General features: G+C 46.0%; 1 protein-coding gene across 1 annotated transcript in view; it reads left to right on the top strand.

The window, feature by feature from the left end:
* LOC141047477 (uncharacterized) overlaps positions 1–27866 on the top strand; it is a 236674-nt gene that overhangs the window by 17248 nt on the left and 191560 nt on the right. The window contains exons 5-7 of the mRNA XM_073542586.1: positions 3388–3611; positions 8520–8749; positions 11599–11685. Of these exons, the coding sequence (XP_073398687.1) occupies positions 3388–3611; positions 8520–8749; positions 11599–11685 (541 nt within the window). The remainder of the gene's footprint in view (positions 1–3387; positions 3612–8519; positions 8750–11598; positions 11686–27866) is intronic.

Raw genomic sequence — 27866 nt, 5'->3', positions numbered from 1 at the left:
TGATTATTAGCTGCTGTAAATTGTACATGGACTGCACACGGATGATAAGGGAGAGAATAATTGTCCAAGTTTTCTGGGTGAAACTCTGAAGATTTTTAGTGAACTTGTGTGAGCCTACTCTCTTAGTGTACGGCTCATTTTCATGGAGCTCTGCCTCTAGTGTCTGCCCGAGTGAGTAGACTACATAGAGCAGAGAAAACAGAAGAATTAATTGGGTAGATAAGCAAAATGAGCAATTGCAATCCTGCTGAAAATCTATCATTCATGACGTCTTGTTGCTCTTCCTTGACATCTCCTTCTCTGAAATGGAAGCACCTTTCCAGGATACTCATTACTACCACATAGATAGCAGTAGAGGATATTCCCATATATAAGCAACCTATTGTTAACACAAAGAGATAGTCACCTGTATGGGGGAACCAAGATAGATGGTGGGGAAGAAAAACACCACGGTATCACCACTATAGATGTGGCTTCATAAGGGTTTAAAGCCACAACTACACCACGTTCCAAATTATTATGCAAATAATAATAATAATAATAATTTTTTTCTCTGATTTTCCTAAATGGTCGGTGCAAATGACAGTCAGTCTAATAAAAGTCATCACCCGTTAGAGTATACATCAAATTTTATTGAAGAAACCTCCCAATGATCTATATATATAATTGCCTTAAATTGTCTGTCATCCACTTCCGTCTGGATGTCCCTGAATCCCACAATCCATCGCGCCGCACCGGAAGTACGCCGACCGCCATATTGGAATACCCAAGTGATGGGTATTACAATATGTAACCCGCTGGTGGTACCAGGCCCTTCCACAGTACCACCAGCGGGACACCGCCGGGACCCCCCTCCACCGCCAGACCCCCCCGCTGCCGCCGCTGCTGGACCCGCCGCTGCTGGACCTATCGGACCCGCCGCTGCCTGCCCAAACACCTCTATCACAGCTGGCAGGAAAGACCGTGGCTTGCGGCCTGTGCTGGAGATGGGGTGCGGGCGCCCTCTGGTGGCGCTGCACACACGTACTCACATACAGACACACAAGTACTCACATACAGACACACACGTACTTACATACACACACACATACTCACACACACACACGTACATACACACACACATACACACGTACCTACATATACACACACACACACACATACTCACATATACACACACACACATGTACTCACATCTCCAGCACATGCCGCAAACCACCCTCTTTCCTGCCAGCTGTGACTGCACGGAGGTGGGTGGCAGGCAGCTGCGGGACACACACACGTATACACACACACACATGTACTCACACACACACATGTACACGGACATATGTACACACATACACACACATACTCACACACACACTCCACACACACACTTTCCTCATTCTGCCTTTATCAGCATGAACACATCTGTGCTCAGAATCAGCCACAAATCTCTTCACAGTACGATGATCATGCTTAAGTTCTCATGAAATATGTAATGTTTTCATACATAATCCAAGTCTATTTGGCAGCAGATACATCCTTTTCTTTCCTATATTCCTTGAAACCTGTGGCCTCATTAATAAAGTGGAACATCCTTCTTAAATAGTTTTCCTTTAATTGGGCTCAACTGGTAACCTAATTATCACAGGCATTTGAGATTGATTTCAGTGATCCAAAGAGCCCTGATACACAATACCATCCATGAGTATATTTGAAAAACAAAAAATTAAATCTTTATGAAGCCTAAGGCTATGTGCCCACGTAGCGTTTTTTTCCGGACACTAAAAACCGGACTCCTTCCAAGAAATTGCGCGTTTTTTCGCGCGATTTCACTGCGATTTTACTGCGATTTTCGCGTGCGATATTCAAGCACTTTCCATGTGATTTGAAGCATCGCTTGGAAAGTGATTGACAGGTTGGTCACACTCATCAAACATAGTGAGGCCGCCTATAGTAAAAGATAGAATGTTAAAATGAGAAAAAAATAAAAAATCGGGGTAAGTTTACCTTCCGACGTCCCGCGCAGTCTCAGCGACGCTCCCGTTCCCAGCGATGCCTTGCGAGACCTGTGATGACGTTGGTCTCGCGTTGCTATAGCGATCTCACGAGACCGCTAGAGTCACGCGAGGCTACGTCATCACAGGACCTTGCCACAAGGCATTACTGGGAACGCTTAGGCCGGGAATGCAGCGCGGGACGTCGGAAGGTAAATATACCCCGATTTTTTATTTTTTATTCTTTTTTTACAGGGGTCTGGTACCCAGGGCCTGGAGGACAGTCTCCTCTCCTCCACACCGTGGGTACCAACCGCACATGAGATGCTTAACTTCCCGCATGGCGGGCATAGCCACATGAGGGAAGTAAGCGATTCTCATGCATTCCTATGGGTGCGGAATCGCTGCAATTCTTTGCGATTCCACACAAAAGAATGAGCATGCTGCGATTTTATCCACGATGGGATTCCGCCGCGGAAAAAAGCGCAGCATTAGCACAGCATGTGCGGAATGTCATAGGAATGCATGGGGGGGCGTTTTGTACACGATTTTTAAACGTTTTCACAGCGTTTTTGCTGCGAAAATCGCGGCAAAAACACTTAAAAATCGCACACAGCCTAAATCCAATTTGCATAATAATTTGGAACGTAGTGTAGTCGGCTTAATCTTTTATGTTTTTAAATATCTACATTATTTGCCTGAATTTCAAGCTTATGTGAAATAAGTCTTTTGTTGGTCCTTATTGGACTGATGATATCAGTATAGATACCTTACAATTTACAATTTGCCATTTACTATTTAAGATCTTGACGGTGGAGATCTTTTTTTATCCTAACTTGATCTTGTTCATATGCTATTGCCAGTTTTGCTTTTTAAATGGTTTTAACCTTTCTTGTGTTTTGGCTTGTCTGTTTTTCTAATAAAGGTGGAATATTCATTAATATTTGGTGTATCCCTAAATTCACAAACTTCTTTTTCTCTTCTATGTAGGTAAACGCTTATGTTGAATAATGAATATTTTTGAACATGTTACTATATATTCTAATGATGCAGAGCTGGTTCTTATCCACTTATTTTTGTAAATATTTCTTAGAAAAACAATCAAGGAGGCCAATAATGTTCACTACAACTGTTTGCTTCTGTAGTAACAGAATAGAAACTCCCTTTGTGTAGTCTGGTGGTGCCATCCACAGGACCACATTACAGTATTTAACTTTTACCACTTAGTTCTTGAAAATTTTACAAGTATGTGAACATCTGAAATGTACAAAAAATACATTCCAGGTTGTATTTATATTCAGTATCTTCCATCTAGTTTTGCAAAGATTATGAAATATATGAAATGGTTACTTATTAGTGTAATTTTGTCTGTCTTCTCTTACCCTCCGTACTTTGTCTTTGTTGCCAGCAATAGCGGATATGAACATATCAGTTGTGTGTGATCCTGATGTAATGGTGGTTTCTATCAGCCAATGCCTTCTTACCGCCCTCGGATATAATTACAATGAAATCAGTCTAATAAACAATTCCAGCATCTGTATGTTGCTCACCTATACAAGTTACACTAATAATCGGAGAGTGCAAAGTATGCAACTATACCCAGGGGATGGATGGTGCGGGACTGTGATGACGGTAAGAAAGTTTTGTGTTCTCTATATTTTGCCTGGGTCCGTATGGTTTCAGCACAGTGGTGTGGTACTAGCAGGTACGCAGGATGCAGTGACGAGTCGCGAGTCGGTTTGGTGCTTTTATAATAACGTTTATAGGCCTAAAGGGGACTTTCCTCAGTCTCAGCCTGTTCAACCAAAGGGGGTAACAAGGGTTGCCCTCGCAGGGGCTCAATACAATTCACACAGAGGAGAACACGACTACGTCCGGCGAGAGCCGGTCACTATAGGGCCGCGGTATGGCCAACTACGGGTCCTTAACTATATAGTCAACTTAGCCGTCCTGACATCCCTCGGCGTTCTGGACGATCGTTCTTCGGCGGAGCAGCCGCTGGGCCCAGCTGCTGAAGAGTTGGCGTAGTCTTCGATCGTTCCGCCGCTCCTGTGGCGCTGGGGCACCTCCGGCCCCGGAGGAGTCCTTGGACGAGTAGGCCGCAGCCCCTGGACGGGGGCAAGCAGCAGCGATGCGGGGTGGCTGGTGACAGGCCACCTGTGCAGCTAGCCGCTGCGACGGGGACTCCGCAGTGAGCAGAGGCTCGGCCCTTGCCGCGGACTGGAGCGAGACAGCGGTGGCTGCCGACGGCACTGGACTTGCCACGGCCACTGGTGAGAGCAGGGTGGCTGCGGGTGGGGGGGACAGGCCGCAGCCACGGGCCAAAGCGGGACAGCAATGGCCGCGGGTGACCGCGGGTAGGCCGCAGCCGCGGGCTGTGGTGAGGCGGCAGCGGCTGCGGGCGAGCTGGAGCGGCAGTGGCCGCGGGCTGGAGTGGGGAAGCAAGTCTCGGACGGTCGTCTCGGCGCCGTCTCTCTGAAGTCCTCAGTGAGCGTCTTCCCTGGCACTGGTAAGTCGCTCTAGCTCTCAGTCGCTTCCACGGTCTCCTGCTGCCTCTGTCCCGGTCTGCTGACTCATTGTGACTGGCGCTCCTTTTATACTGGCCCCTCCCCTAGCCCATCTGTCTATCTCAACGATCCATCCCCAAACTCTGTCCCCCGGGAATAGTTTCCCCCGGAACCTAGATGACGGATCCCTTGGTTCCGGCCTGGACACTCGACGGGGGCTGTTCCTCCCACAATGGCATAACTTAAAGGTTGCTACGTAATCTGAGCGGACCATGATGTAGGGAAAGAGAGCCTGAGTCTAACAATATGTGACTTAAAGGAGTGGGCCACTGCTATACATGTCTCTATGATATAAACTAACTCCCATAGATGAGTGCTTCACTAAATCTCTCTCTTTAGCAAATCCTGCTGTAACCTGAACTGCTCTTCTGGTCACATGACCTCTGGCGGGGAATCTCCTGCTTCCTGTGATGTCTCGTCAGATTCTCCTTCACTTGCAGACTCTGGCAGCTAGTGGGGTAGGTGGGGCTTGACACATGGGTGGGCAGGGCTGCATTCAGCAGAGCTCACTCAGTATCTGCGAATGCCACCATTTCTCTCTCCTATCTGTATATATATGTAGGTACGTGCGCCGACTGGGGGGTGGTCCCTTTTTCGCCGCAGACAGAAACCAATGTGCGTTCAAGAGGTCCTCTTTATTGGCTGTCCTCTGCACGACAACCTCCATGCACAGGCCCGGGTACCTTTCACTTCTCCTTTTCTTCTACAGTGACATCCCTCGCGGTTCTTTCACTGTGGCTGCCATTAGGCCCACGGCCACAGCGCTTCCCCTGTCTGAGTCCGTCCGTCTGGTACCCCCGGGCTTTCTCTGTCCTGCGGCTCTCCTGTCAGGGCCACCCCCCTGACTGTCTCTTTCCTCAGTCCCTTCCGGAGCTTCTTCTCTGTCCGTCTCTTCCTTCTGTCTCCTCTTCTCCTGAGCTCCTCCTCCTGGACTGGCTTGCTTCTGGAACCCTCTGCAACTATTTATTCCTCTCTCTGGAAATTCCCCTCTAGAGCTCCTGTAACTCCGCCCCCATGACTCTGCGGTTTCGTAGCCTTAAGCTGTTGTTAAGCCCTTTCCTCACTGCTCCCTGCTTCCATCTTGTGGCCAAACTACAGTACTACACCGTCTTCTTTTCCTGCTCTTCTTGTTCTCCCCCTAGTGGCCAAACCCAGTACTTCACCATCTTCTACTGTCTCTAGCTGTCTCCCACATCCATATATAGCAGTCCACGTCAAGCACTTTTATGGCACATTGTACATTCACCTTGCTACTGCAGACAGGTCCATAAGTCAGTCCACTTCCCTACATATACAGCAAGGTGTATATACATGTACACATACTGTTGTACACCCTGTGTAATCTACAGTATATACACCCTGCTGTATTCCCTTTTATAACATGAATATTGTCTCTTACTAATATATATAGTGAGTACACCAGCACCCGCAATCAAAGAACTCAAGATGCAGTGCTGACACACTGCTGCTGGAGATAAATTATGGCTCTGCGCACCATGTAATAGTATAACAATGACCAGTATAAAGCAAGCAAAGAATCTCTGCGCTATTACTATAATGAAGACAACTGCTTAACAGGCGATGCCATACACCAAAGACTGAATTAATCTAGTTGCTATATCCATGGGACAACTACTATGGGTCTTTCATCATATGGACACACGCAAATCTTTTATAACACACGGTGAGGGTATTTTAACTCCTATCTCTCACCTTAGTTTGCTATTTATATTTTGCTCCATTTGGCAACTTTATTTTTATTATTTAATCTGTGATAAAGCCATCATTTTCCTACAAGGTATTTTATACATTTTCAGCTATTAGCAATTTAATCAGGTTGTTGCTTTTAAACAGTTGTTTTTGGTGTACGATATTGCCTGTGTTAATCAATTGTCTTCATTATACCAATAGCAAGGAGATTCTTTATATTCAGATCTCTCCCCATTCATACATTGATCCATCCCAAATTCCATGCTAGTATGGGGGAGTAGGGGATGATCTTTATTGTCATGGTTGTTGTAATGGTGCTTTGTGTATTATTTCAATTCCTTCAGTGTCATATACAATAGATAGGGATGACCCTGTGTGTAAAGATGGGGGGAGGGGTGTAGGCCGAGTCACATGTCTGTGTGCACTGCTGGCTTGCAGCCCAGAACAAGGACTGATGGAAAATGTAGTAAGAAGGGGAGCAGATGATTCAGAAGAGGAACTGATTGTTATGACATCATAGCTGGACTCACTATGACAACGGAAATCTAAGCAAAAAGGCATAAAACAATATTAAATTTATCAGAAAATGTGTATGGGGCTCTTAAGGGCATTATCCTTAAGCATTTAGGGCAAAACTAGTAACTGAGTCAAGGTAGTGGACAACCTCTTTAATAGACTGTGTTTTGCGGCTTCAATGCAATCAGTGTTTTATCAGTAGTAGATTATCACTAGAGGACTAGGTGTCTTGTGCCTCCTGGTCCAACCACATCCCCATCATGGATTAACAGCTTTCTGTCAAATACAATGTACACTTTAAGCTGCCAATCAGTGGTGGGGGTGGGGTTATACACAGCTCAGCATTCTGAGCTATGCTAGATTTGCAAGGGAGAAAAATGTGATTCGGTGACAACTGCTGTACTCAGTAAATTAAGTGATACATCGCTTGAATCAGGCTCTCTGTTATGCTGCTATTACATTACATAACAAAAACCTGATGATTGATTCTCATTAATGGTATCACAGTCCTGTGCTCGTACACTAGGAATGGTGCTCCAGGATGATGCCCTGCAGGCAATTGCCCAGGGCCCCAATCCCCAAAAGGGCCACTGCTGAGACTCTACTGTGCTGCAGGTTCAGTATACCAAAGAGTGTGTCTGTAACATCCAGTGTATGCCTATAGCGCTCAAATTTAAAAATGCTTGGAACACAAACAAGTCCTCTTCAAGTCCAAGTCCAAGTTCAAGTCCTCTTTCTCTCTGAAGAGGCAATTTGCATATTAAATTTCCCAGAGAAGCATTGCACGGCGAATAAGCCTCCTTACCTTGACAAGCCAGAGCTGGTATGTCACTCTCCACAAGGAGAAGCCTTACCCCTTAGACCTCAGTCCAGAGCCTCTCACCTAGCCAGATCAGTTCTCATACTTTGCACTGACGAGGGCCAATAGCCCAAAACACCGTGTCTGCAAATTGAGATTCTGATTTGGCTTTTATCCTAAGTCATATTAAAAGACTCGTTAAAGGGTTGATTGTGACTTGTAGGATCGGTACTACCAACAGGTGGCGCTATAGAGTTCAAGTCCTCTTTCTCTCTGAAGAGGCAATTTGCATATGGAACACAAACAAGCATTCATAGCTATAGACATGTCAGCAATCACCCACCGAACAAGCAAAATATTCAGATAATTGGTGATTTGATCATTTATTCCGAACCAAAAATAATCTTTATTGGCATCCCATTGCTGACATGTAAATAGGACACAAGCTGCCAGAAATGTCAGACTGAACACGGACACAGCGATCATATTGGGCATCTTTCTAGCCCCATCATTCTTTGTCAGCTTTTGCAAAGAAGCCAGTAAACAAGCACTGAGTGTCTTGAATATAGTCAAATTAGTACGTGTAACGTTGTGAAATCGATTTATGTAAATGTACCCTAAATCTTCGTGCTGTAATACGTTAGCACTTAGGGCTACAATGTTATTTCAGCCACAGACCACACTTTGTCTAAAAGTGGCCCTGCCTTTGTCATTACCAGAGCCCGGCGTCTGACTTGGCGCTGGAAGAGAGAAATGCGTAAAGTCCAGCAAACTCCATTCCCCTGTGCAGTGTTATTTTCACAGTAAAATGTTAGCGGGATCCCTTAAGATCTTTTAGTCTTTTATATACAACCAACCAAAATGGCTGTCATGGACTAATGTTTTCTTAGAAAAGTATATTGTATATTGATTGCACTGGCGAGAACTTGCATTATTTTGTCTCCTCAGATGGATATGGACTATTTTTACTATTCCAACATAATTCACATTGGTGTTCAGGATAAAAGCATAATCACAACGTACCCAACTACATTTCAAGTCACTTGTGCCTACAGGAGGAGAGAGCAGTTAGCGTTAAACATAACTTTGTACCCCGTAATTAGTACTATGATGTTGCCTTCATGTCTATTTTCTCTACAAGACTTTATGTCAGTACACGAAATTATCACGTTATCAAGGTAAAGATAACAATTTTCTTATACTTTATTGGTATTTTAGATGTTTTCCATACACCGGTATAATCTACATATTTCAAGTAAATGAGGAAAAGGGAGAACTATGAAAAATTATATTTTAAAAGATAAATTTTATTAATAATTGCAAAAAGTAATATAAAATTGGAAATTTTATAAACTGTATATTACGTATTGACCTGAACATAAAGTGGATGATACTTTTGTATTAACCGTATATTTTGGTCTTGGTTCACTAAAATAACCAATGTTCAATGTCCAGGGTGTCGTCAAATTTTAGCCAAAAGTCCCTTATCAAATTAGTTGGCTAAACCAAGAGATAATTGGTTTATTCTTACTCTATAGAGGGTTGGCGGCCAAGTAATAATATGTCTACATTTAATAGAGTACTGGCAGGATGAAGTTGGGGACAAAACAAATATAATGAATCTAAACTGCAAATGTTGTCCCTAACTTGTCTCCGATGTAGTTGAGGCTGATAGTAATTAGTGATACTGTGTATCGTAATTGTGAACACGCTGTCAGCATTGTTCCTGACTACACTATGCTGCCTACGCTGGACAGTGGTAATTGAAGATGGTACAATGTATAGTGCACACTGTCCATGTGCTGTGTGTGTATCACTGCTCTGTATACACCACAGCAAGTTTACTTCTAGCTGTGCTGAGTTAATATTGTGGCACTACTGTCTGCTAACTTTCCCTCAATATTCTGTCCTTGATGCGCGTTTCGCGATATTACCGGCTTTTTCTAAGGCTCTAGTGTGGCTTCACTATAGTATATGTTCTAATAATAGATAATAAGCTAATTAAATGATCCCTTGGTTTAGCCAACTAATTTGATAACGGACTTTGGGTAAAATTTGATGACACCCTAGACATTGCACATTTGCCTTCTTAGTGGACCAATGCCAAAATATACAGTTAATATAAAATTATGATCCACTGTATGTTCAGGTCAATACTGAATAAACAATTTATATAAATTCCAATTATTCCAATGTTAAAATTATTAATAAAAGTTATATTTTAAAACAATATAATTTATTCACACACTACCCCCTTTTCCTTCCTCATTTCCTTGCCTTTTTTTACTGGTGTACGCTTTTGTGAATCTTTCTCAAATCTGTAATTTTGCTAATATTGCTGTAAAATCTACATATTTACAGTCAATACTAAATCCATATCTAGTTTTATATTCAGAGTGTCTAAAGTACACAATCATCCTTTAGGCATCTGTAAATGTTTATTACGGTATGTAATTTAGTGTAGAAACATGAAAAATTACCTGTAACATTTCAACATTTTTCTCCACTGTGCATCATTTCCTTAACTGTACATTTTCTCCCTCCATGATATATGTCATAAACTGGCCACATGCTGTATGTATATGACTTATATTTCCTTATTCCATCATAAACTTGCACTTTCAGGTCATCCTCAAATTAAGTAAAGAAACTACAGTCTGCATTGATATTTTTGCCATCAATAGTACACAGACTTCATTAGCTCAATCTTTTGGATCTTTTAAAAGGTCGTCTAGTATGTAGATATTGATGACCTGCGCTAAGAATATGTCATCAATATCATATCAGTAACACCCATTGTGACACTCTACTCCATACAATCAGGTCCCATGGCAGCTGCAAGTAAAGACTATATGAATCCAGGACTCCACAGCTCTATACACTGTGTATTGTCTGTTCTCGGATATTGGAGATCAGATTCAATTAACTTCAAATAGAGATGAGCTGCAGTTTCTGATTATGACCACTGCACAGCATACAGAGCTGTGGTGCAGTTTGGGCTTTTTCCAAAATGCGCACGTGCGTCGGGGTGACGGCATAAACACTCACCATATAATTTCCCCACATTGTTAAGCATTTTTTCCTGCAGGTTATCTATGCCTAGAGATTTTGGATACTGCTTCATACACTGACACAATTTATTTATTCTTTCTGCTTTTACTCCTGGACAAATACTGTGAGAACACTGTTCTTGTACTAATATGCAACCTTGTGGCTATTTCATAGTATTGTCCGAGATGTATATACGCTTTCCCACCAGTCAGATGTAAGAATTATATGTATACATTGAACTAATTTTTTGTCATGTGTCAAATCCAAGCCCGGTGTCGCTTGTTTTTGTCTTCATCAATTACTCATCATACATTGTGTATTGTTCACATTTTTTTTATATTAGTAAGAAATAAAGTTTTAAAACTTTTTGTATTAACATGACTGTTACTCTTATTATATTTGAGTTTGGTGCACAGTGCTCCATTTTTTTGTAGGATCAACATATGTTTTAGATAGTTTTATATTTTGATAGACCATACTTTTATGATTCTGGTCATATCAATTATGTTTTTTATTATTTTCTTTATTCCTTTATTTTAAAACTTGGAAAGGGGAATTATTTAAAAATGTTACTCTTTTTATATTTCAAAATCATTTTTTATTTAATTTTTTGCTTTCCTTTTTGGTCTCATCCTTCTTATTTAATAGTGGAAATGGCTATATCACTTGAGAGAAGAACCAAGATGGGGCGATAGGGGCCTTCAGCTCGCCCCCAGCTGCCATAGCAACTTATCCATACCTAAATTCAAGGGTACCTTCTGTAAAGTTTGTGTTCAGAATAAACAGATTTTCCTATTATTGAGATATGAGATGACAGTTGGACCTCATAAAGTTCTATGAAGAGAGAAAGGGGTAGAATAATGAGGAGCTAGAGGGACAGACACAGACATTCTGCAGCAAGTTCTCCTGAAATGACAAATGCAGTTTGCAAAACTTACATTTATTTACAATGTGTTAAACTTTTTTTTTTTAACAGCATAAACCAATCCGTTTACAACCTGCCCTCTCCTGGAGATGTAAACCAGCCTATAATATATGACGATCTATGTGCACATACCTGCTGGTAAGTTACCTCAATAACTAAATGGAATGAGAAACATCTTTTATATTGTTTTGAATTTAAACAAAACCATAGAAATGGGTCAGCACAATTTTTGGTATACGTGTAATGGGTAGGTACATATTCACACTGTGGCCATTAACAGACAATAATCTACAATAAAAACAATGGGTAATTACCCTGCACTAAGTAAATAATAATTGGTAATTAGTACATGTAAATAACATAGGGTACTTAGTTTTCACTCTTTTGATCAAAAGAGAGTAAAGCCATCCCACCGTGACAAGGTGTAACCAATCAGGATAGGTTCTAACTCTTAGGTTATGTTCACACATTGCAATTTTGATGCCTTTTTTTACTGCTTTTTTATGCAAATTAAAAGCTGAGTTTTACAAAACAGGCAAAAGCTATGAGATTTAAGAACTCTCATGCACACACGTTGTTTTTTTTTTCCTGCCAGAATTGGGAAACTACTGTGGTTTTGAAAACTGCAGCATGTCATTTCTTTCAGCATTTTTGCATCCATAGAAAGCAATGAGAAAGAGCAAAAAAGCAGCATAAAATGCAGCAAAACCTGCTTTTTTTAAGCAGCTTCTTTACCGCCAAAAGAGCAGGTGTCTCGGGAATACCGCAACAGAGAGGGGCCGGAAGATCACGGCGTCTGTTTTCACGAACTCCTGCACTTGTAAGAAGTACTACTACTTGGAATAGCGCAGCAGTTCAATGTTGGCCAATCCCCTTTGCTAAATATGCTCGCCTTTTGAACTTAGGAATTGCCAGTGGCTACTTTCACACTTGCTTTTTTTTGCAGCGCGTTTTTCCCGCAAAAAAACGCATGGAAAAAACGCATACAGACGCATACAAATGCTGCATTTTTTTCAAGCATTTTTATGCGCATGCATGAAAAAAACGCAGTGTTTTTATGCGTTTGTATGCGTTTTTAGTGTGTTTTTACCGCGTTTGCGTTTTTTTCCAACATTAGTTGGCCTCACCAAAAAAATCAAGATAGGGTTAGGATTAACACTAACCCAAACCATGACTTTACTAACCCTAACCCTTAACCAAACCATACTAACCCTAACCCTTAACCAAACCATACTAACCCTAACCCTAACCCTTAACCAAACCATACTAACCCTAACCCTAAACCTAACCCTTAACCAAACCCTACTAACCCTAACCCAAACCCTAAACCCTAACTAACTCTTAACCAAACCATACTAATTTAACCCAAACCCTAACCCTAAACCCCCTTAACTAACCCTAACTCTAACCCAAACCCCTAATTTCCATTGTCTAACCAATGGTCAACAAAAAAACGCATGCGCAAAAAAAGCATACATGAGCATGCCAATGCGCACATATGTGCACCCATAGACTTACAATGGGTGTCTTGCTGTAAAAAAACGCATTGCGCGCGCATGCGTTTTTTTGAGGCAAGTCGGACGCCCAAAAAATGCAACAGGATGCATTTTGTGCACCCGAGCGCACACCACAGAAAAACGCATGCGTGCAAAAACGCATACAAACGCACGTGTATGCGCACATAAGCGCATCCCATGCAAAATATAGGAAAAAAAGCGCATGCGTTTTTTAGCACTAAAATACAGCGCAAAAAAACGCAAGTGTGAAACCAGCCTAAGGGGCACACAGTTCGTGGGATGCAGTGAGTAACCGGAGACAGAAGGGGTTAACAAGGATTTACTGGACAATCAATAACAAGTAATACTCCACGCAGGGAGATAAAGGCAGTCAGCGAAAGAATATACAAAATAAATGGGACACTTATTGGTTGCAGTTCTGGCAAGGGGAAGGATGGAAAATCTCCCGGCAGCGTCTCAAATGATGAACAAAGTCTCTTGCTCTGCTATGAAAAACGAGTAACACTGCCACCCGACAGTGTCAATGGATGCAGTCCTGCTTGGCTTGAGTGCGCTGGAACATGAAAACAGTCCTTTATGTGGATGCTTCAAAATGGCGCCGGGCACGGGTCGTGAGCACGTGTACAAGCCACAACAGCCAGTGGTCTCTCAGAGTAGTCTCTAAGCAGTTGATCCGGTATCTTGGCTAGCATAGGGGTATTCAATAGTGCGGGTACAGACGGTAACTTAATAGCGTCACAAGAAGTCTCAAGGTCAGCACACAGAGGTCTGGGAAAAGTGGAGTTGTCAGTATAAGCAGCGGAGAGGGAGTCAACCGTCCCCTGTCGCCTTCCCGCCAAGTCTGCCACATTCCCGCGCTCAGTTCTACTTTTGTACCCCGCGCCCCCTGCTGTCTGGCAGAAAGGTCTCTCCCTTTCAGAGGAAATCTCTCCTGCCAATAGTGGTGACAGCCCCGATAATTCCGGCCTTAAAGGACACTGCACACAGCTGACTCCATCTTGACTCGTCTTCTTACACCCCCCTATTTTCACTCACCATTCCACGGGCGAGCCATCTTGAGCATAGCTGGAGATTTTAGCGGTTTGCCGCCAAATGAATTGATCCTGATTGTACCAAATGGGGGCTGTCCAGCTGTTGTTCATTCGGAGTGGCGTAGATTGGAAGGAATAGTGGAGTCTTCTTGTGGAGACAAAGCCGAATCTGCATCCGCCATAACGCTTGCTTCTGGGGTCTCGGGACCCTAATCTGTAGACATATCTCCAGATGGTTGCACAAAATATTCCTCTTCTTCATCCTCTACAGCCATAGGAGTTACCTCCTCAGGAACTTTAGGAGCTCCTTCCCTCAGGATGGGATCTTCCGAGAGGCATGGCCGGATCATATTCCTATGGACCACCCTAGTGGGCGCATTCTCTTCTCCTTCTGGAAAAACCTTGTACACAGGTCCTTCCGCACCGACCCGACGCTTCACTCTGTATGACCTACTCTCCCATTGATTTTCCAGTTTGTCATGGGGATAGTTTTCCCGCACCAACACCCTGTCACCCACCTGAAGATCTGTCCCCCCGGAGAGGAAGCTTCTCAGAGTGCCCCAGCTCCCGGAGCCATGTCAGGACCAGACTATTTAAGGTCTGTAGACGGTGACGATGTTCTCGGACCCAGGTAGACAGCCCTGTCTGTGGGTAGTTCTCTCCTGGTTCCAGTTCCAACTCCGTGACTTTTTTCCCTGTTCAGCCGAACAACAAGGAGCAAGGCGTGTGACCGGTGGTTTGATGGACTCGATTGTTATAGATCCACACAAGTCCAGAGACATATTCTGGCCAGCTAGCTTTTCTATCCTCTTGAAGAGTTCTTAACATCTGAATCAAAGTGCGGTTAAATCATTCACAGGCCCCATTTCCCTGAGGATGATATGGTGTGGTATGTGATCTGTCGAACTGGTAGATCCACTGCAACTCATCCAACATTTTTGCCTAAGAAACAAGCCCCTTGATCCGAAAGGATCTGCTGTGGGCATCCATGTACCTGAATTAATTGTTTACAGATTGCATACGCAGCAGTCTCAACCATCTGATCTCGGGTGGGTATCACTACCGCAAATTTCGTGAAATGATCTACCATCATTAAGCAGTGGTCATATCGTTGATGAGCTGGCCGATCGTTAAATAGTCAACGGTCAATAGCTCCAGGGGATGGGAGGTTACTATAATCTGCACAGGAGCTCTTTGTTCCGGGGATAGAGTCTACAAGCTTCCTCGACTGCTGCTCTCAGTCGTGGGTGGTAAATGAACGGTTGGAGCCACTGAAACATTTTTTCAAGGCCAAAGTGGGCCCCTTTTTCATGAGCTTTGGTAGCCAGAGTAGGCAGTACTGCCTCCATTATTACCATCTGCCAGGAAGCCCCCAGTTCTACCAGAAGTTGAACCATCCGGTATAACAGCCCGTTTCTCATCTGGAGGCGCTCAATGTTATGAATGGGTCACCGAGGAGGATGGCAGGACCAGGCTAAGCCACCAGGAAACCAGAGAGGTTGGTAACTCAGTGGATTGCAGACCCCTGATCCTAACAACACAACTAGCAGCAGCCATGGAGCATTCCTACGATGACCTAGATGCCTTGGCACAGCCGGAGAACTAACTAAGCCTAAAGCCAAAAAGGTGAAATCTAAACTGCCCCGGAGCAGACCCCCAAAGGAATAGACAGCCCCCAAACATATATTGTCGGTGAGACCAGATGAGGCACAAACACAGGCAGAAAATAGACTGAGCAAACAATGGGGCCCAAACTGTCTAGATAGGACAGGACAGAAAATACACTGTCTGCAATCACTCAAAAACCCTAAAATATCCAACACATCTGATATGCAAAAAACCCTGAGGCCACACGACCTCACCCCTGCTAGATCAGCACTCTGGTGTGAACTGGAAGCAAAGCAAAATATACTAATATAACAGGGGACTGAACAAACTAACAAAAGCTGTAACATATGGAGCGGGGCCCAGCGCTGCCCCCAGCAGGGAGTACGGTGAACCCTTACAGGAGGCAGGAGTGTTATGATTGGGTCACCGAGAGGAAAACAAGACCAAGCTAAGCTACAGAAAACCAGAGAGGTTGACAACTAAGCGGATTGCAGACCCCTGATCCTATCCACACAACTAGCAGTAGCCGTGGAGCATGCCTACAATGATTCTAGATGCCTCAACACAGCCGGAGAACTAAATAAGCCTAAAGCAAGAAAAGGGGAAATCTAAACTGTCTGTCATGATCCATGCTGGATCAGGACTGATAAAAAGAACAGGTAACCTTTTTTTTTTCCTAAGCTGTCCTTAAGGTTGGTTTTTGCCCCTGGTGGCCTTTAGGATTATTGCACTGTGGTGTCGTTTGTTCTAAGTTTGCCCCCGGTGGTGGTGAGCGTCATTGCACTCTAGTTTCGTTAGTTAAGTGCACATGATTATAATGCAGGTGTGATTGCTGGCTCCGCTATAAAAGAGTCACAGGTGTTGCAATCAGTGTTGGTGATAGTGTTCATTTCAACCATCCTTGGTGGAGGAAGGAGCTGGAGAGCGTTTCTTGCAGCACTGTCTTATCCCCTGGTGTGAAAGGAGTCATAGGGGTTTTCCTTGTAGCTCTGACAGAGCTTGGTGGCAGCGATTCAGGAGGAAAGCTGCATGCCAGGAACAAGTGCAACAGAGTAAAGCTAAGTGGTGTTTCCCTGTTTGTGTTTTTTCTTTGTGTGTATTAGTACAGTGGTGGGGCCAGTGCCTGGGCCACCCAGCTCCCTAGCAAGGGATAGGTGTAGGGTGTGCTAGGCCGACAGGTTCCTGATCGGCGCCCGGTGCGGAACCAGCATAGGGAACGTTAGGAGCGTTAGGGACACTGACTCAGGGAAGTGCAGGAGGTCTCCATGTCCCCTTTCCCTATCGCAGGGCCCACTGTTGTAACTGTTTCCCTTCCCTTTGCCTTGTTGTTTTAGTTACCGGCCTGCGAGCCGTGTCACACAGGACAGTATCACGTGCTGCATACTGTTGTACTAGTTACCGGCCTGCTGGTCGCGTCACACAGGATGGGTAAACGTGACACTGCCCCAGAGCAGACCCCAAAGGAATAGACAGCCCCCAAACATATATTGTCGGTGAGACAAGATGAAAACAAAAACACAGGTAGGAAAATAGGCTGAGCAAACGATGGGGCCCACACTAACTAGAAAGGACAGGAAAGGAAAGACACTGTCTGCAATCTCGCAAAAAAACCCTGCAAAAATGTCCAACACTTCTAATATCAAAAACTCTGAAGTCACTAGACTTCTCCCACTATATCAGCACTCTGGCATATTCTGAAAGCAGAGCAAAAAGAGGCCAATCTAATAAGGGACAAAAAACAAACTGACACAAACAGTAACATAAGGATGGAAATTCAGCACAGCCCCAGCCGGGGCTGGCTGACCACGCAAAACTGAATAGACAAAACCAAATCAAATGTGAACAATTGCAAAGAACACTTAGCTTGAGCATGCAGGGACTGAACTGGAAACTAAGACCTCAGGAAGCAGGAAAATCACCAGCAGGGATAGAGGGAGTCGGCTGTCTTAAATCCAGTCAGAGACTCCAGATGTCCAATCGTCGTCCTCATTATCAGGTGGCACGCCTCTGTCAATTAGTTCAGCTCCATTACCTCCTGTAACCACCAGAGGGATTCCGGAAAGAGAACTTGCGACTCCTCTGTCAATATAACCAGCTCCACTACCTTCACTAGCAACCAGAGGCAGGCCAGAAAGTGAATCCACAACACAGGAGACTGAAGAGCTCAAAATGCACAAGGAGGAAATCACCAGCAACCATTAAGGGAAGCCTGCTCACTTATATGCTCCCAGCCAGTAATCCCAGATTGCCAATCATCATCGTCAGGGGCCAAACCTCCATCAGACTGGCCAGATCCACTACTCCCAGTAACCACCAGAGGGAGCAAGGGAATTCACAACAGTACCCGCCCCTTGAGGAGGGGTCACAGAACCCTCATCCACTCCACCAGGCCGATCAGGATGGGCCCGGTGAAAAGCACGAATCAATCTCTTGGCATGAATGTCAGAAGCAGAGACCCAAGAATTATCCTCCTGGCCATAACCCTTCCATTTGACCAAGTACTGGAGTCTCCGTCTAGCCAAACGAGAATCCAATATTTTCTCTACCCCATATTCCACATTACCCTTAACCACTACAGGGTTAGGGGGTGCCGCCATGGGAACTACTGGCTCCACAAATCTTTTCAACAAAGAGTTATGAAAAACATTATGAATCTTAAATGTAACTGGAAGAGCCAAATGGGAAGAAACAGGGTTAAGGACTTCCAAAATCTTATAAGGTCCAATAAACCTTGGCTTGAATATTGGATATGAAACCTTCATGGGAATATTTTTTGAGGACAACCAAACCATATCACCCAATTTAAACCGGGTACCAATGGTCCTATGCCAGTTGGAAAACCGTTGGGACTTTTCCTGAGTGGGACAACTTATCCACTACTTGGTCCCAAATCTGCTGCATTCTCTCTACCACAGAATCCACACTTGGGCAGGCAGAAGCTTCCACCTGCCCCAAAGAAAATCGAGAATGAAACCCAAAGTTACAGAAGAAAGGAGAAATCAAAGTGGCAGAATTAGCCCTATTGTTTAGCGCGAATTCGGCCAAGGGCAAAAATGAGACCCAATCATCCTGATCAGCAGATATGAAACATCACAAATAGGACAACAAAGTCTAGTTTGTTCTCTCAGTCTGCCCATTGGTCTGAGGATGAAATGCAGAGGAAAAAGATAACTGAATTCCCAGTTTGGAACAAAAAGCTCTCCAAAATCTGGAAACAAACTGGACTCCTCTGTCCGATACAAGGTTCTCAGGAATCCCATGCAAATGAACCACTTGTTGTAAAAACAAGGGCACCAACTCAGAAGAAGATGGCAACTTTGGGAGTGGTACAAGATGGACCATCTTAGAAAATCTATCACAGATCACCCAAATAACAGTCATTCTTTGAGAGACAGGGAGATCAGAAATAAAATCCATTGAGATATGGGTCCATGGCCTTCTGGGCACTGGCAGGGGCATCAACAAATCACTAGCATGAGAACAGGGCTTAGACCGAGAACAAGTCCCACAGGACTACACAAAATTCCTGACATCACGAGATAAGGCAGGCCACCAAAAAGACCAACTAACCAAATCTCTGGTAACAAATATACCTGGATGACCAGGCAACGTGGAGCAATGAATTTCAGACATTACTCTTTTCCTCCACTGGTCAGGGACATACAATTTTCCCATAGGGCATCGTTCAGGTTTATCCTCCTGAAATTCCTCCAGGGCATGTCTCAAATCAGGAGAGATGGCAGAAAGAACTACACCCTCATTTAGAATGGTAGTAGGCTCGGTCACATCAAGAGAATCCGCAAAGAAACTCCTAGAAAGGGCGTCCGCCTTAACAGTCTTAGTGCCCGGAAGAAAGGAGACCACAAAATTAAAACACGTGAAAAACAAGGCCCAACTAGCCTGTCTAGGATTCAAGCGCTTGGCTGATTCAACATAAATCAAATTCTTGGGATCGGTGAGGACCACAACTTGATGTCTAGCTCCCTCCAACTAATGTCTCCACTCTTCAAATGCCCACTTCATGGCCAACAATTCCCGATTCCTCACATCATAGTTACGTTCAGATGGAGAAAATTTTCGAGAAAACAAGGCACAGGGATTCATCTTAGATGTTACCGGATCTTTTTGTGACAAAACGGCTCCTGCACCAATCTCAGAAGCATCTATCTCCACCTGAAATGGGAGTGAAACTGTGACAAGCGTCAGCTTACGCTGAGTCGTTTTCTTTTTGAATGAGTGGACCCTCTGGGCCATGGCACCCACCCACCTAGGGCGAGCTGACCTAGTGAGGAACCACCCCCTATACAGGGAGTGTCAGGGGCAAGACCAAGGGGGTGAACCACCACGGCAGCTGGACCTGACGGCCGGCTCAGGGAAACAAGACAAGGCGAGACAAGACGTTAGTTCAAGGAAACTTCATTAAGGAACACTTCTGGGTACAACAGGTGCAAAACGTGAACACACAAAATACATAAAGCAAGATGCGTGCAAGGGCGCACCGAGGTCCAAGACATCAGGAACACTTCAGGGTATAACAGGTGCAAAACGTGAACACACAGAGTACATGGAGCAAGGTGCGTGCAAGGGCACGCCGAGGTCCAAAGCATGGAACGTGTAGATGGTAGACAGAGGCACGAGGACATCGGACTCTGGACAGCAGGCAACGATCAACCGGGACATCAGGTTCTGTAGCTCTGAAGGTGATCGGCAGGTTCCGGACATCCAGTAAGCAAACCAGGGTACCATGCAAGGAGACAAGACAAAGTTAGAAACAGGATGCGTGTCGACGAGCACACCAGGGTCAGGTTCACAGGACGGTGGCCTGCGCATGCCAAGGGGCATGCCAGGGAGAGATAAAGGACGGAGGCCTGTGCGTGCAGAGGACACGCCAGGGACCAAGATAGGGTACGGTGGCATCGGAATCCGGGGTGCTGGCATCGACCGACAGGGTCCAGGAATCAGACTGCGGAAATCAGCTCCGGACATCAGGCTGCAGTCATCTAGGTCCGGACCTCTGGCAGCGGTCGGCAGGTTACGGAATCCAGCAGGCAAGACAGGGTTCAGAGCAAAGTAAGCAAAAGACTTTGTGCAAGAGTAGCACGAAAAGGCACAGTGCGAAAACCAGCCAGCGTGCAAGGGAGCACGGAAACCACGGCTGGGGCACCGGCAGGCGGTACCGACGGTGGCATAAGCAGGCGGGCACAACTTACAGGCGGCAAAGCTTCGGCTCACACAGCCGGTAACCACTATAGCACTGGACGGCGGGCACGGCTGAGGCACACAGGCGAGCACGACTAGAGGCAGCACGGCTGAGGCTCAACAGGCAGGCACAGGGCGACCAGGCGTGTGCAAGAGGGCACGGAGTTACAAGGCAGGGCTAGGAAAAGGTACAGGACAGAGACGCGTGTGAAACAGCACGGCAAAGCCTAGTACGAAAAGTGCAAGGGTGCACGAAACATCAGAGACAAGGCATAGGGTAAGAGGCAGAGTCCTGCGCATGCAGAGGGCATGCCAGGGGCAAACTACAAGACGAGGCCTGCGCGTGTGGAGAGACACGCCAGGGACAGGGACAGAGTCTAGCAGCGGAGTGTAGGCTGAAGCCCAGAGCCGGGCCAAGGGAGAGCCTTGGGACTAGACAGAGTACAGAGCGGAGACTTGCACGTGTAGAGAAACACATCAGGGACAGGGTACAGAGCGGAGGCCTGCACGTGTAGAAAGACACGTCAGGGACAGGGTACAGAGCGGAGGCCTGCTCGTGTAGAAAGACACGTCAGGGACAGGGTGCAGAAGATAGCATAACAAGGAAGCATAGCGAGGACAAGCAAAGCACAAAGGACAACATGAGATAAAACACGAGTGAGACAAGAGACGGAATATGAGCACGGAACATGTGCAGAGACGCACGACAGAGCAGAGTGCAAGGGCACAGAATAGAGGGAGCGACCCAGCAGACCAAGCAGCCATGCAGGGAAGCAACACAATACTCTAATATAGGAAGGGGCAGTCTGATATAGGGCATAGCACCTCCACTTCCGGGTCAGGACCAGGGAAGAACTTCCAGTTCAGTCCTCCAGGATCACAGGGAGCAGTCACATGATCAGGATTCCAGACATGCAGGGATGATTGCAGAACCAGTGCTGAAACCTAGGCAGGTCACATGATCAGAATTCCAGACATGTAGGATGATAGCAGAACCAGTGCTGAAACCTAGGCAGGTCACATGATCAGAGTTCCAGACATGCAGAGATGAATGAAGAACCAGCCTCTGCTGGAACATAGGAAGGACACATGATCAGGGGTTCTAGACATGACGAGATGATCACAGAAGGCAGAGCAGAAACGCAGGCATCCCGCAGCTCAACAGTCATGAGGTGAGTGTGCACACTGCTCTAGGGAACATGCAGGATAGCAGACATGAGATGCGCTTGCACACCACTCCAGGGGTCATGAGGCAAAACAGACATGGCGGACATGACAGACATGGCGAACATGACAGAAACATCAGGTTGCCGTAGAACCGGAGCAGAAGTGAATCTCCGCTTAAGCTCCTGAAATGCCAAGACTGCCTCTGGAGACCAATTCACCACATCAGCGCCCTTTTTGGTCAAATCTGTCAGAGGTTCAACAATACCAGAAAAATTACTTATAAATTTACGGTAGAAATTAACAAAACCCAAAAACTTCTGAAGAGCCTTCAGAGAAGTGGACTGAACCCAATCATAAATGGCCTGTACCTTGGCAGGGTCCATTTCAATAGCCGATGGGGACAAAATAAATCCCAAAAACGAAATCCTCTGTACCCCAAAAAGACATTTCGATCCCTTAACATACAGAGTATTTTCTCTCAAAATCCGTAATACAGTCCGGACATGTTCCATATGAGAATCCCAATCACTGGAAAAAATCAAAATATCATCTAGATAAATGATCAAAAACTTATCCACAAGGTCCCGGAAAATATCGTTCATAAAAGATTGGAAGACAGAAGGGGCATTAGTGAGCCCAAAAGGCATCACCAGGTACTCAAAATGTCCCTCCGGAGTATTAAACGCCGTCTTCCATTCATCCCCGTGCTTGATGTGAATAAGATTATACGCCCCCTGAGGTCAAGTTTGGTAAAACAACAAGCACTTTTAACTCTGGAAAATAAATCAGAAATCAGGGGTAACGGGTACTGATATTTAACCGTGATTATGTTAACGGAACGATAGTCAATACATGGTCTTTATGAGCCGTCTTTTTTGGCCACAAAAAAGAAACCAGCACCCAAAGGTGAAGAGGATGGTCTGATATGACCCTTCTCTAATGATTCCTTGATATAAGTTTGCATAGCATCATGTTCAGGTACCGATAAATTGAAAAGCTGATCCTTGGGAAATTTACAACCGGGCATTAACTCAATTGCGCAGTCATAACTCCTATGAGGCGGCAAAGACGCAGAGTTAGTCTCACTAAATACATCAGAAAAATTAGCCAAATAGTTAGGAACATCTTGAGACTGGGGAAAGGTGGAGAAAACAGGAGTGTCACTAAGAACACATTGACAACCCCAACTCACCACAGACACAGATTTCCAATCTAAAACAGGATTATAGGTTTGCAACCAAGGAAAACCCAGTACAATAATATCATGTAAATTGTGCAACACCAAAAATTTACAATTCTCCTGATGGTCCGGGGCGACCCGCATTATCACCTGGGTCCAAAACTGGGGTTTATTCTCTGCCAAAGGGGTAGCATCAATCCCCCTCAAGGGAATAGGGGTCCGCAGGGGCACCATGGGGAAATCACAACGTTTGGCAAAGTCAAGATCCATCAGATTCAAAGCTGCTCCTGAATCAACAAAGGCCTTAGAAGAAAATGTAGACAAGGAGCAGATAATGGTAACTGCCAACAGGAACTTAGGCTGTACACTGCCCACGGCAAATGAGTGAGCAAAACATTTTTCTCGTTTAGGGCAGACAGAGATAACATGAGAGGCGTCCCCACAAAACAAGCATAACTTATTACGCCTTCTAAACTCTTGACGTTGCGCCCTAGACAAAACCCTATCACATTGCATGGGTTCAGAAGTTTGTTCAAAAGGCAGCACCACCTCTCGCGTGCTTTTACGATCATGTAAACGTCGATCAATTTGAATGGCTAATGACATGGAGTCGTTAAGACCAGAGGGGACAGAAAATCCCACCATAACATCTTTTACAGTTTCTGCCAGACCTTTTTGAAAGAGAACATCATCATTCCACTTAGTAAGGACCGCCCACTTTCGGAACTTCTGGCAATATAACTCCGCCGCATCCTGACTCTGGTTCAGTGACAATAAGGTTTTCTGAGCTTGATCAATAGCATTAGGTTCATCATTCAACAACCCCAGGGCCTGAAAAAATGCATCTACATTAGCCAGAATAGAATCTCCAGCTGTCAGACAAAAAGCCCAATCCTGGGGATCGCCGCGCAGCAGGGAGATGACAATTTTAACCTGCTGCACCGAGCTCCCCAATGAATTAGGTTTCAAAGCAAGAAATAGTTTACAGTTATTCTTAAAATTCAAAAATTTTGACCGATCCCCCGAAAAAACATCAGGAGTAGGGATCTTTGGTTCTACAGCAGATAATTGAGCGAGATAGGCAGAAATTCCCCGCACTTCAGCAGCTAGCTGCTCAACACGATCGGACAATTGCTTGGTCTCCATTAAGAAAAAAATCCACATGCAGCCCCAGAGAAAAAGAGGAAAAAATATATAAAAATTTCTGACACTTTTTTTTTTTTTTTTACAATTCTTTCCTTCTTTTGAGTACCCGAGAGTCTGCAGTTTTGGCTGGTGATTCTGTTATGAATGGGTCACCGAGGAGGATGGCAGGAACAGGCTAAGCCACCAGGAAACCTGAGGGGTTGGTAACTCAGCGGATTGCAGTCCCCTGATCCTAACAACAGAACTAGCAGCAGCCGTGGATCGTTCCTACGATGCCCTAGATGCCTCGGCACAGTCGGAGAACTAACTAAGCCTAAAGCCAGAAAGGTGAAATCTAAACTGCCCCGGAGCAGACCCCCAAAGGAATAGACAGCCCCCAAACATATATTGTCGGTGAGACCAGATGAGGGACAAACACAGGCAGAAAATAGACTGAGCAAATGATGGGGCCTAAACTGTCTAGATAGGACAGGACAGAAAAGACACTGTCTGCAATCACGCAAAAACCCAAAAAAATCCAACACATCTGATGTGCAAAAAACCTGAGGCAACACGACCTCACCCCCGCTAGATCAGCACTCTGGTGTGAACTGGAAGCAAAGCAAAAGATACTAATATAACAGGGGACTGAACAAACTAACACAAGCTGTAACATATGGAGCGGGGCCCAGCGCTGCCGCCAGCAGGGAGTACGGTGAATGCTCGCAACAAAGCAGAAAGCAAAAAAAGGCACAACCAAATTAGATGCAAAGGATTAGCAAAATAATTACTTAACTGAACCATGCAGATCAGGCAGGAGACTGAAGAGCTCAAAATGCACAAGGAGGAAATCACCAGCAACCATTAAGGGAAGCCTGCTCACTTATATGCTCCCAGCCAGTAATCCCAGATTGCCAATCATCATCGTCAGGTGGCAAACCTCCATCAGACTGGCCAGCTTCACTACTCCCAGTAACCACCAGAGGGAGCTCTGGCTCAGAAGTCTGAGCAAGGGAATTCACAACAGCTCCCACTGCCGCAGGATCTTCAATACTTCTGGAGTCAGAGCACTCTGCTGTTCTGGACTAGGCAGCTTCTCCAATGTTACTCAGTGTCTGAACAGAGCGAGTTCATGGTCTTCCTGCTGCAATTGGACCTATTTATCCCGAGATCTTTCTAATACTCCTTCATGACGGGGGGGTCTGTATTTGGTACAGCATGGCTGCCACCGTCCCAGTGGTCCTTCGGAATTGAGGAACCTCTTCTCCCTCTAGCAATTCATCTCTACTCTTCCCTGGTGGTGCATGTCTTGCACTAGACAGGGCGTCAGCATGCGTGTTCTCTGCCCCCCTCCTGTAGGCAATTTGGTACCGGAAATTTGCTATCCGAGCCACCCAGCGCTGTTCCAAGACCCCTAGCTTGGCGTTCTCCAAGTGTACCAAAGGGTTATTATCGGTACGTATTAGCACCTCTAAGCCAGACAGGTATTCTGCAAATCTCTCCGTCATAGCCCACACCAACACCAGCAACTCCAGCTTGAAGGAGTTGTAATTGTCCGGGTTATGTTCGGAATCGTGAAGGGAACAACTAGCATAGGCGACCACCCTTTCTCTTCTGTCCTGCACCTGCGACAACACAGCCCCAAGTTCGTGCAAGCTACCGTCAGTGTGAAGAATGAACAGTATAGAGAAGTCTGTGTGGTCATTGCAGGTACGCGGGATGCAGTGACAAGACGCGAGACGGATCGAACTTTAATGGATAACTTTTATATATATTTAGATGCCGATAGGGGCTATCTTGAGCAACCAAACAAGATAACAACAATTGTCCTCGCAGGGACCAATCACAAAAATACACTGATAGTGCGACCATGACTAACCTAGCAAAGGCCGGTCTATATAGGGCTGCGGTATCGTCGACTATGGGTCCTTAGGTGTAATGTGTCACTTATCTCCTCTGAGGTCCGTCGGCGTGCTGTTCAGCGATGCTCCGGCGTTGCAGCCGCTGGGCCCAGCCGCCGAGGATTTGGCAAAGGCTTCAGGCGTTCCTGCGCCCAGGCAAGGTGGGGGCACAGCAGGTCCCTGGAGAGTTCCTTGGCATGGCGCCCCCCGGTGAAGGCCACGTGATGCTGCCTGGGAGCGGGAGAATGGAGGCCGCAGTCCCTGGATAGGGACGGGCAGCGGCGATGTTGAGTGGCAGCAGGTAGGCCACAGGCGCAGCCCCAGGCTGTGCTATGGGACCCATGAGTGGCAACGGGCAGGCTACAGCCGAGAGCCAGGGTACGGCGGTGGCGACTGCGGAGGGCGGCGGGTCGCCTGCAGCCGCAGACTGAAGAGGGGCAGCGGCGGCTGCAGGCGGTAGCGGACAGGCCGCAGCCGTGGGCTGGAGTGAATCAGTGAAGGCCGCAGGCGGCAGCGGACAGGTCGCGGGCAGCAGCGGACAGGCTGCGACCATGGATTAGAGTCGGGCGATGGCTGCTGTGGGAAGTGCGGGCGGATGGTTGGTGTTGGACAGCTCGGTGCCATCTCCCTTCTGCCCACAGTGAGTCTCTCCTCCGTCTCTCCTGTCGCTGTCCTCCTCTCTGGTCTCTGTCAACAGCTCTCGTTCAGGCTCTCAGGTCCCCTCTCGGTCTCCTGCTTCCTCTCCCCTTGTCCGCTGACTGACTCCAGCTGGTGTGCTCTGCCCCTTTTATATGAGCTCCTCCCCCAAAACGTTCTGGAAGTCTCTGCCGTCCGTCCTCTAATCCTGTCCCCGGGAAACAGTCCCTCTAGGAACCTTGATGACGGCCCCCTTGGTTCTGGCCCGGACATGCGGCGGGAACCCCTCCTTCGACACTCCCCCATCCTGTATGCTCGCCAGTCCTCGGGCGAGGGTTTGGGGAGGACCGGGTTGGCTCTTCGAGATGAAAGCTTTCTTTGCCATACGAACTGATCTTGTTCGTAATGTTCGGGGGGGGTTGCCAGCTGTTGATCTTTTGGAGTGTCTTGGTTCGACTGTGATGGAGTCCTCCGGGGTGGTGGAAGGTGGTGGGTCGGTCAGATCTGGCGGGTCGGCTGGGATACTATCTCTTGGAGTGTCCGTTTGTACTCCTGGGAGGTCTTCCTCGTCGTCCACGTCCCAGACCGGTGGCAGGGGTTCTGGGACCTGAGGAATGGTCTCAAGTCATATGGGGTCTGTGGACATACAGGGCCGTATCATATTACAATGTTCAGTATGGGTAGGGAGGCCCATGTCTTTTTCTTTTGTATTTCGTATACTGGCCCGTCGGGGCTTACACAGTGCAACACTCGAAAGGGACTAGTTTGTTCTGAGGGCGCTGGTCTTGTACGAGTACCCGATCCCCGGCTTGGAGGTCAATGGGCTGAGGCAAAGTCCCCCTTGAATGGTCCAGGTTCTGGAGTTTCGTGTGAACGATTCTGTGTAGGGTCTGTAACCGGTGCCGATGGTTTCCTTCCCACGACGAAACCCCTGTCCATGGTTGCTGTTCTTCCG

The sequence above is a fragment of the Dendrobates tinctorius genome, unplaced genomic scaffold (genome assembly GCF_039654945.1).
Source record: "Dendrobates tinctorius isolate UK_male_01 unplaced genomic scaffold, ASM3965494v1 ptg000127l, whole genome shotgun sequence".
NCBI classification, from domain to species: domain Eukaryota; kingdom Metazoa; phylum Chordata; class Amphibia; order Anura; family Dendrobatidae; genus Dendrobates; species Dendrobates tinctorius.
This window is presented reverse-complemented; position numbering and strand designations above follow the sequence as displayed.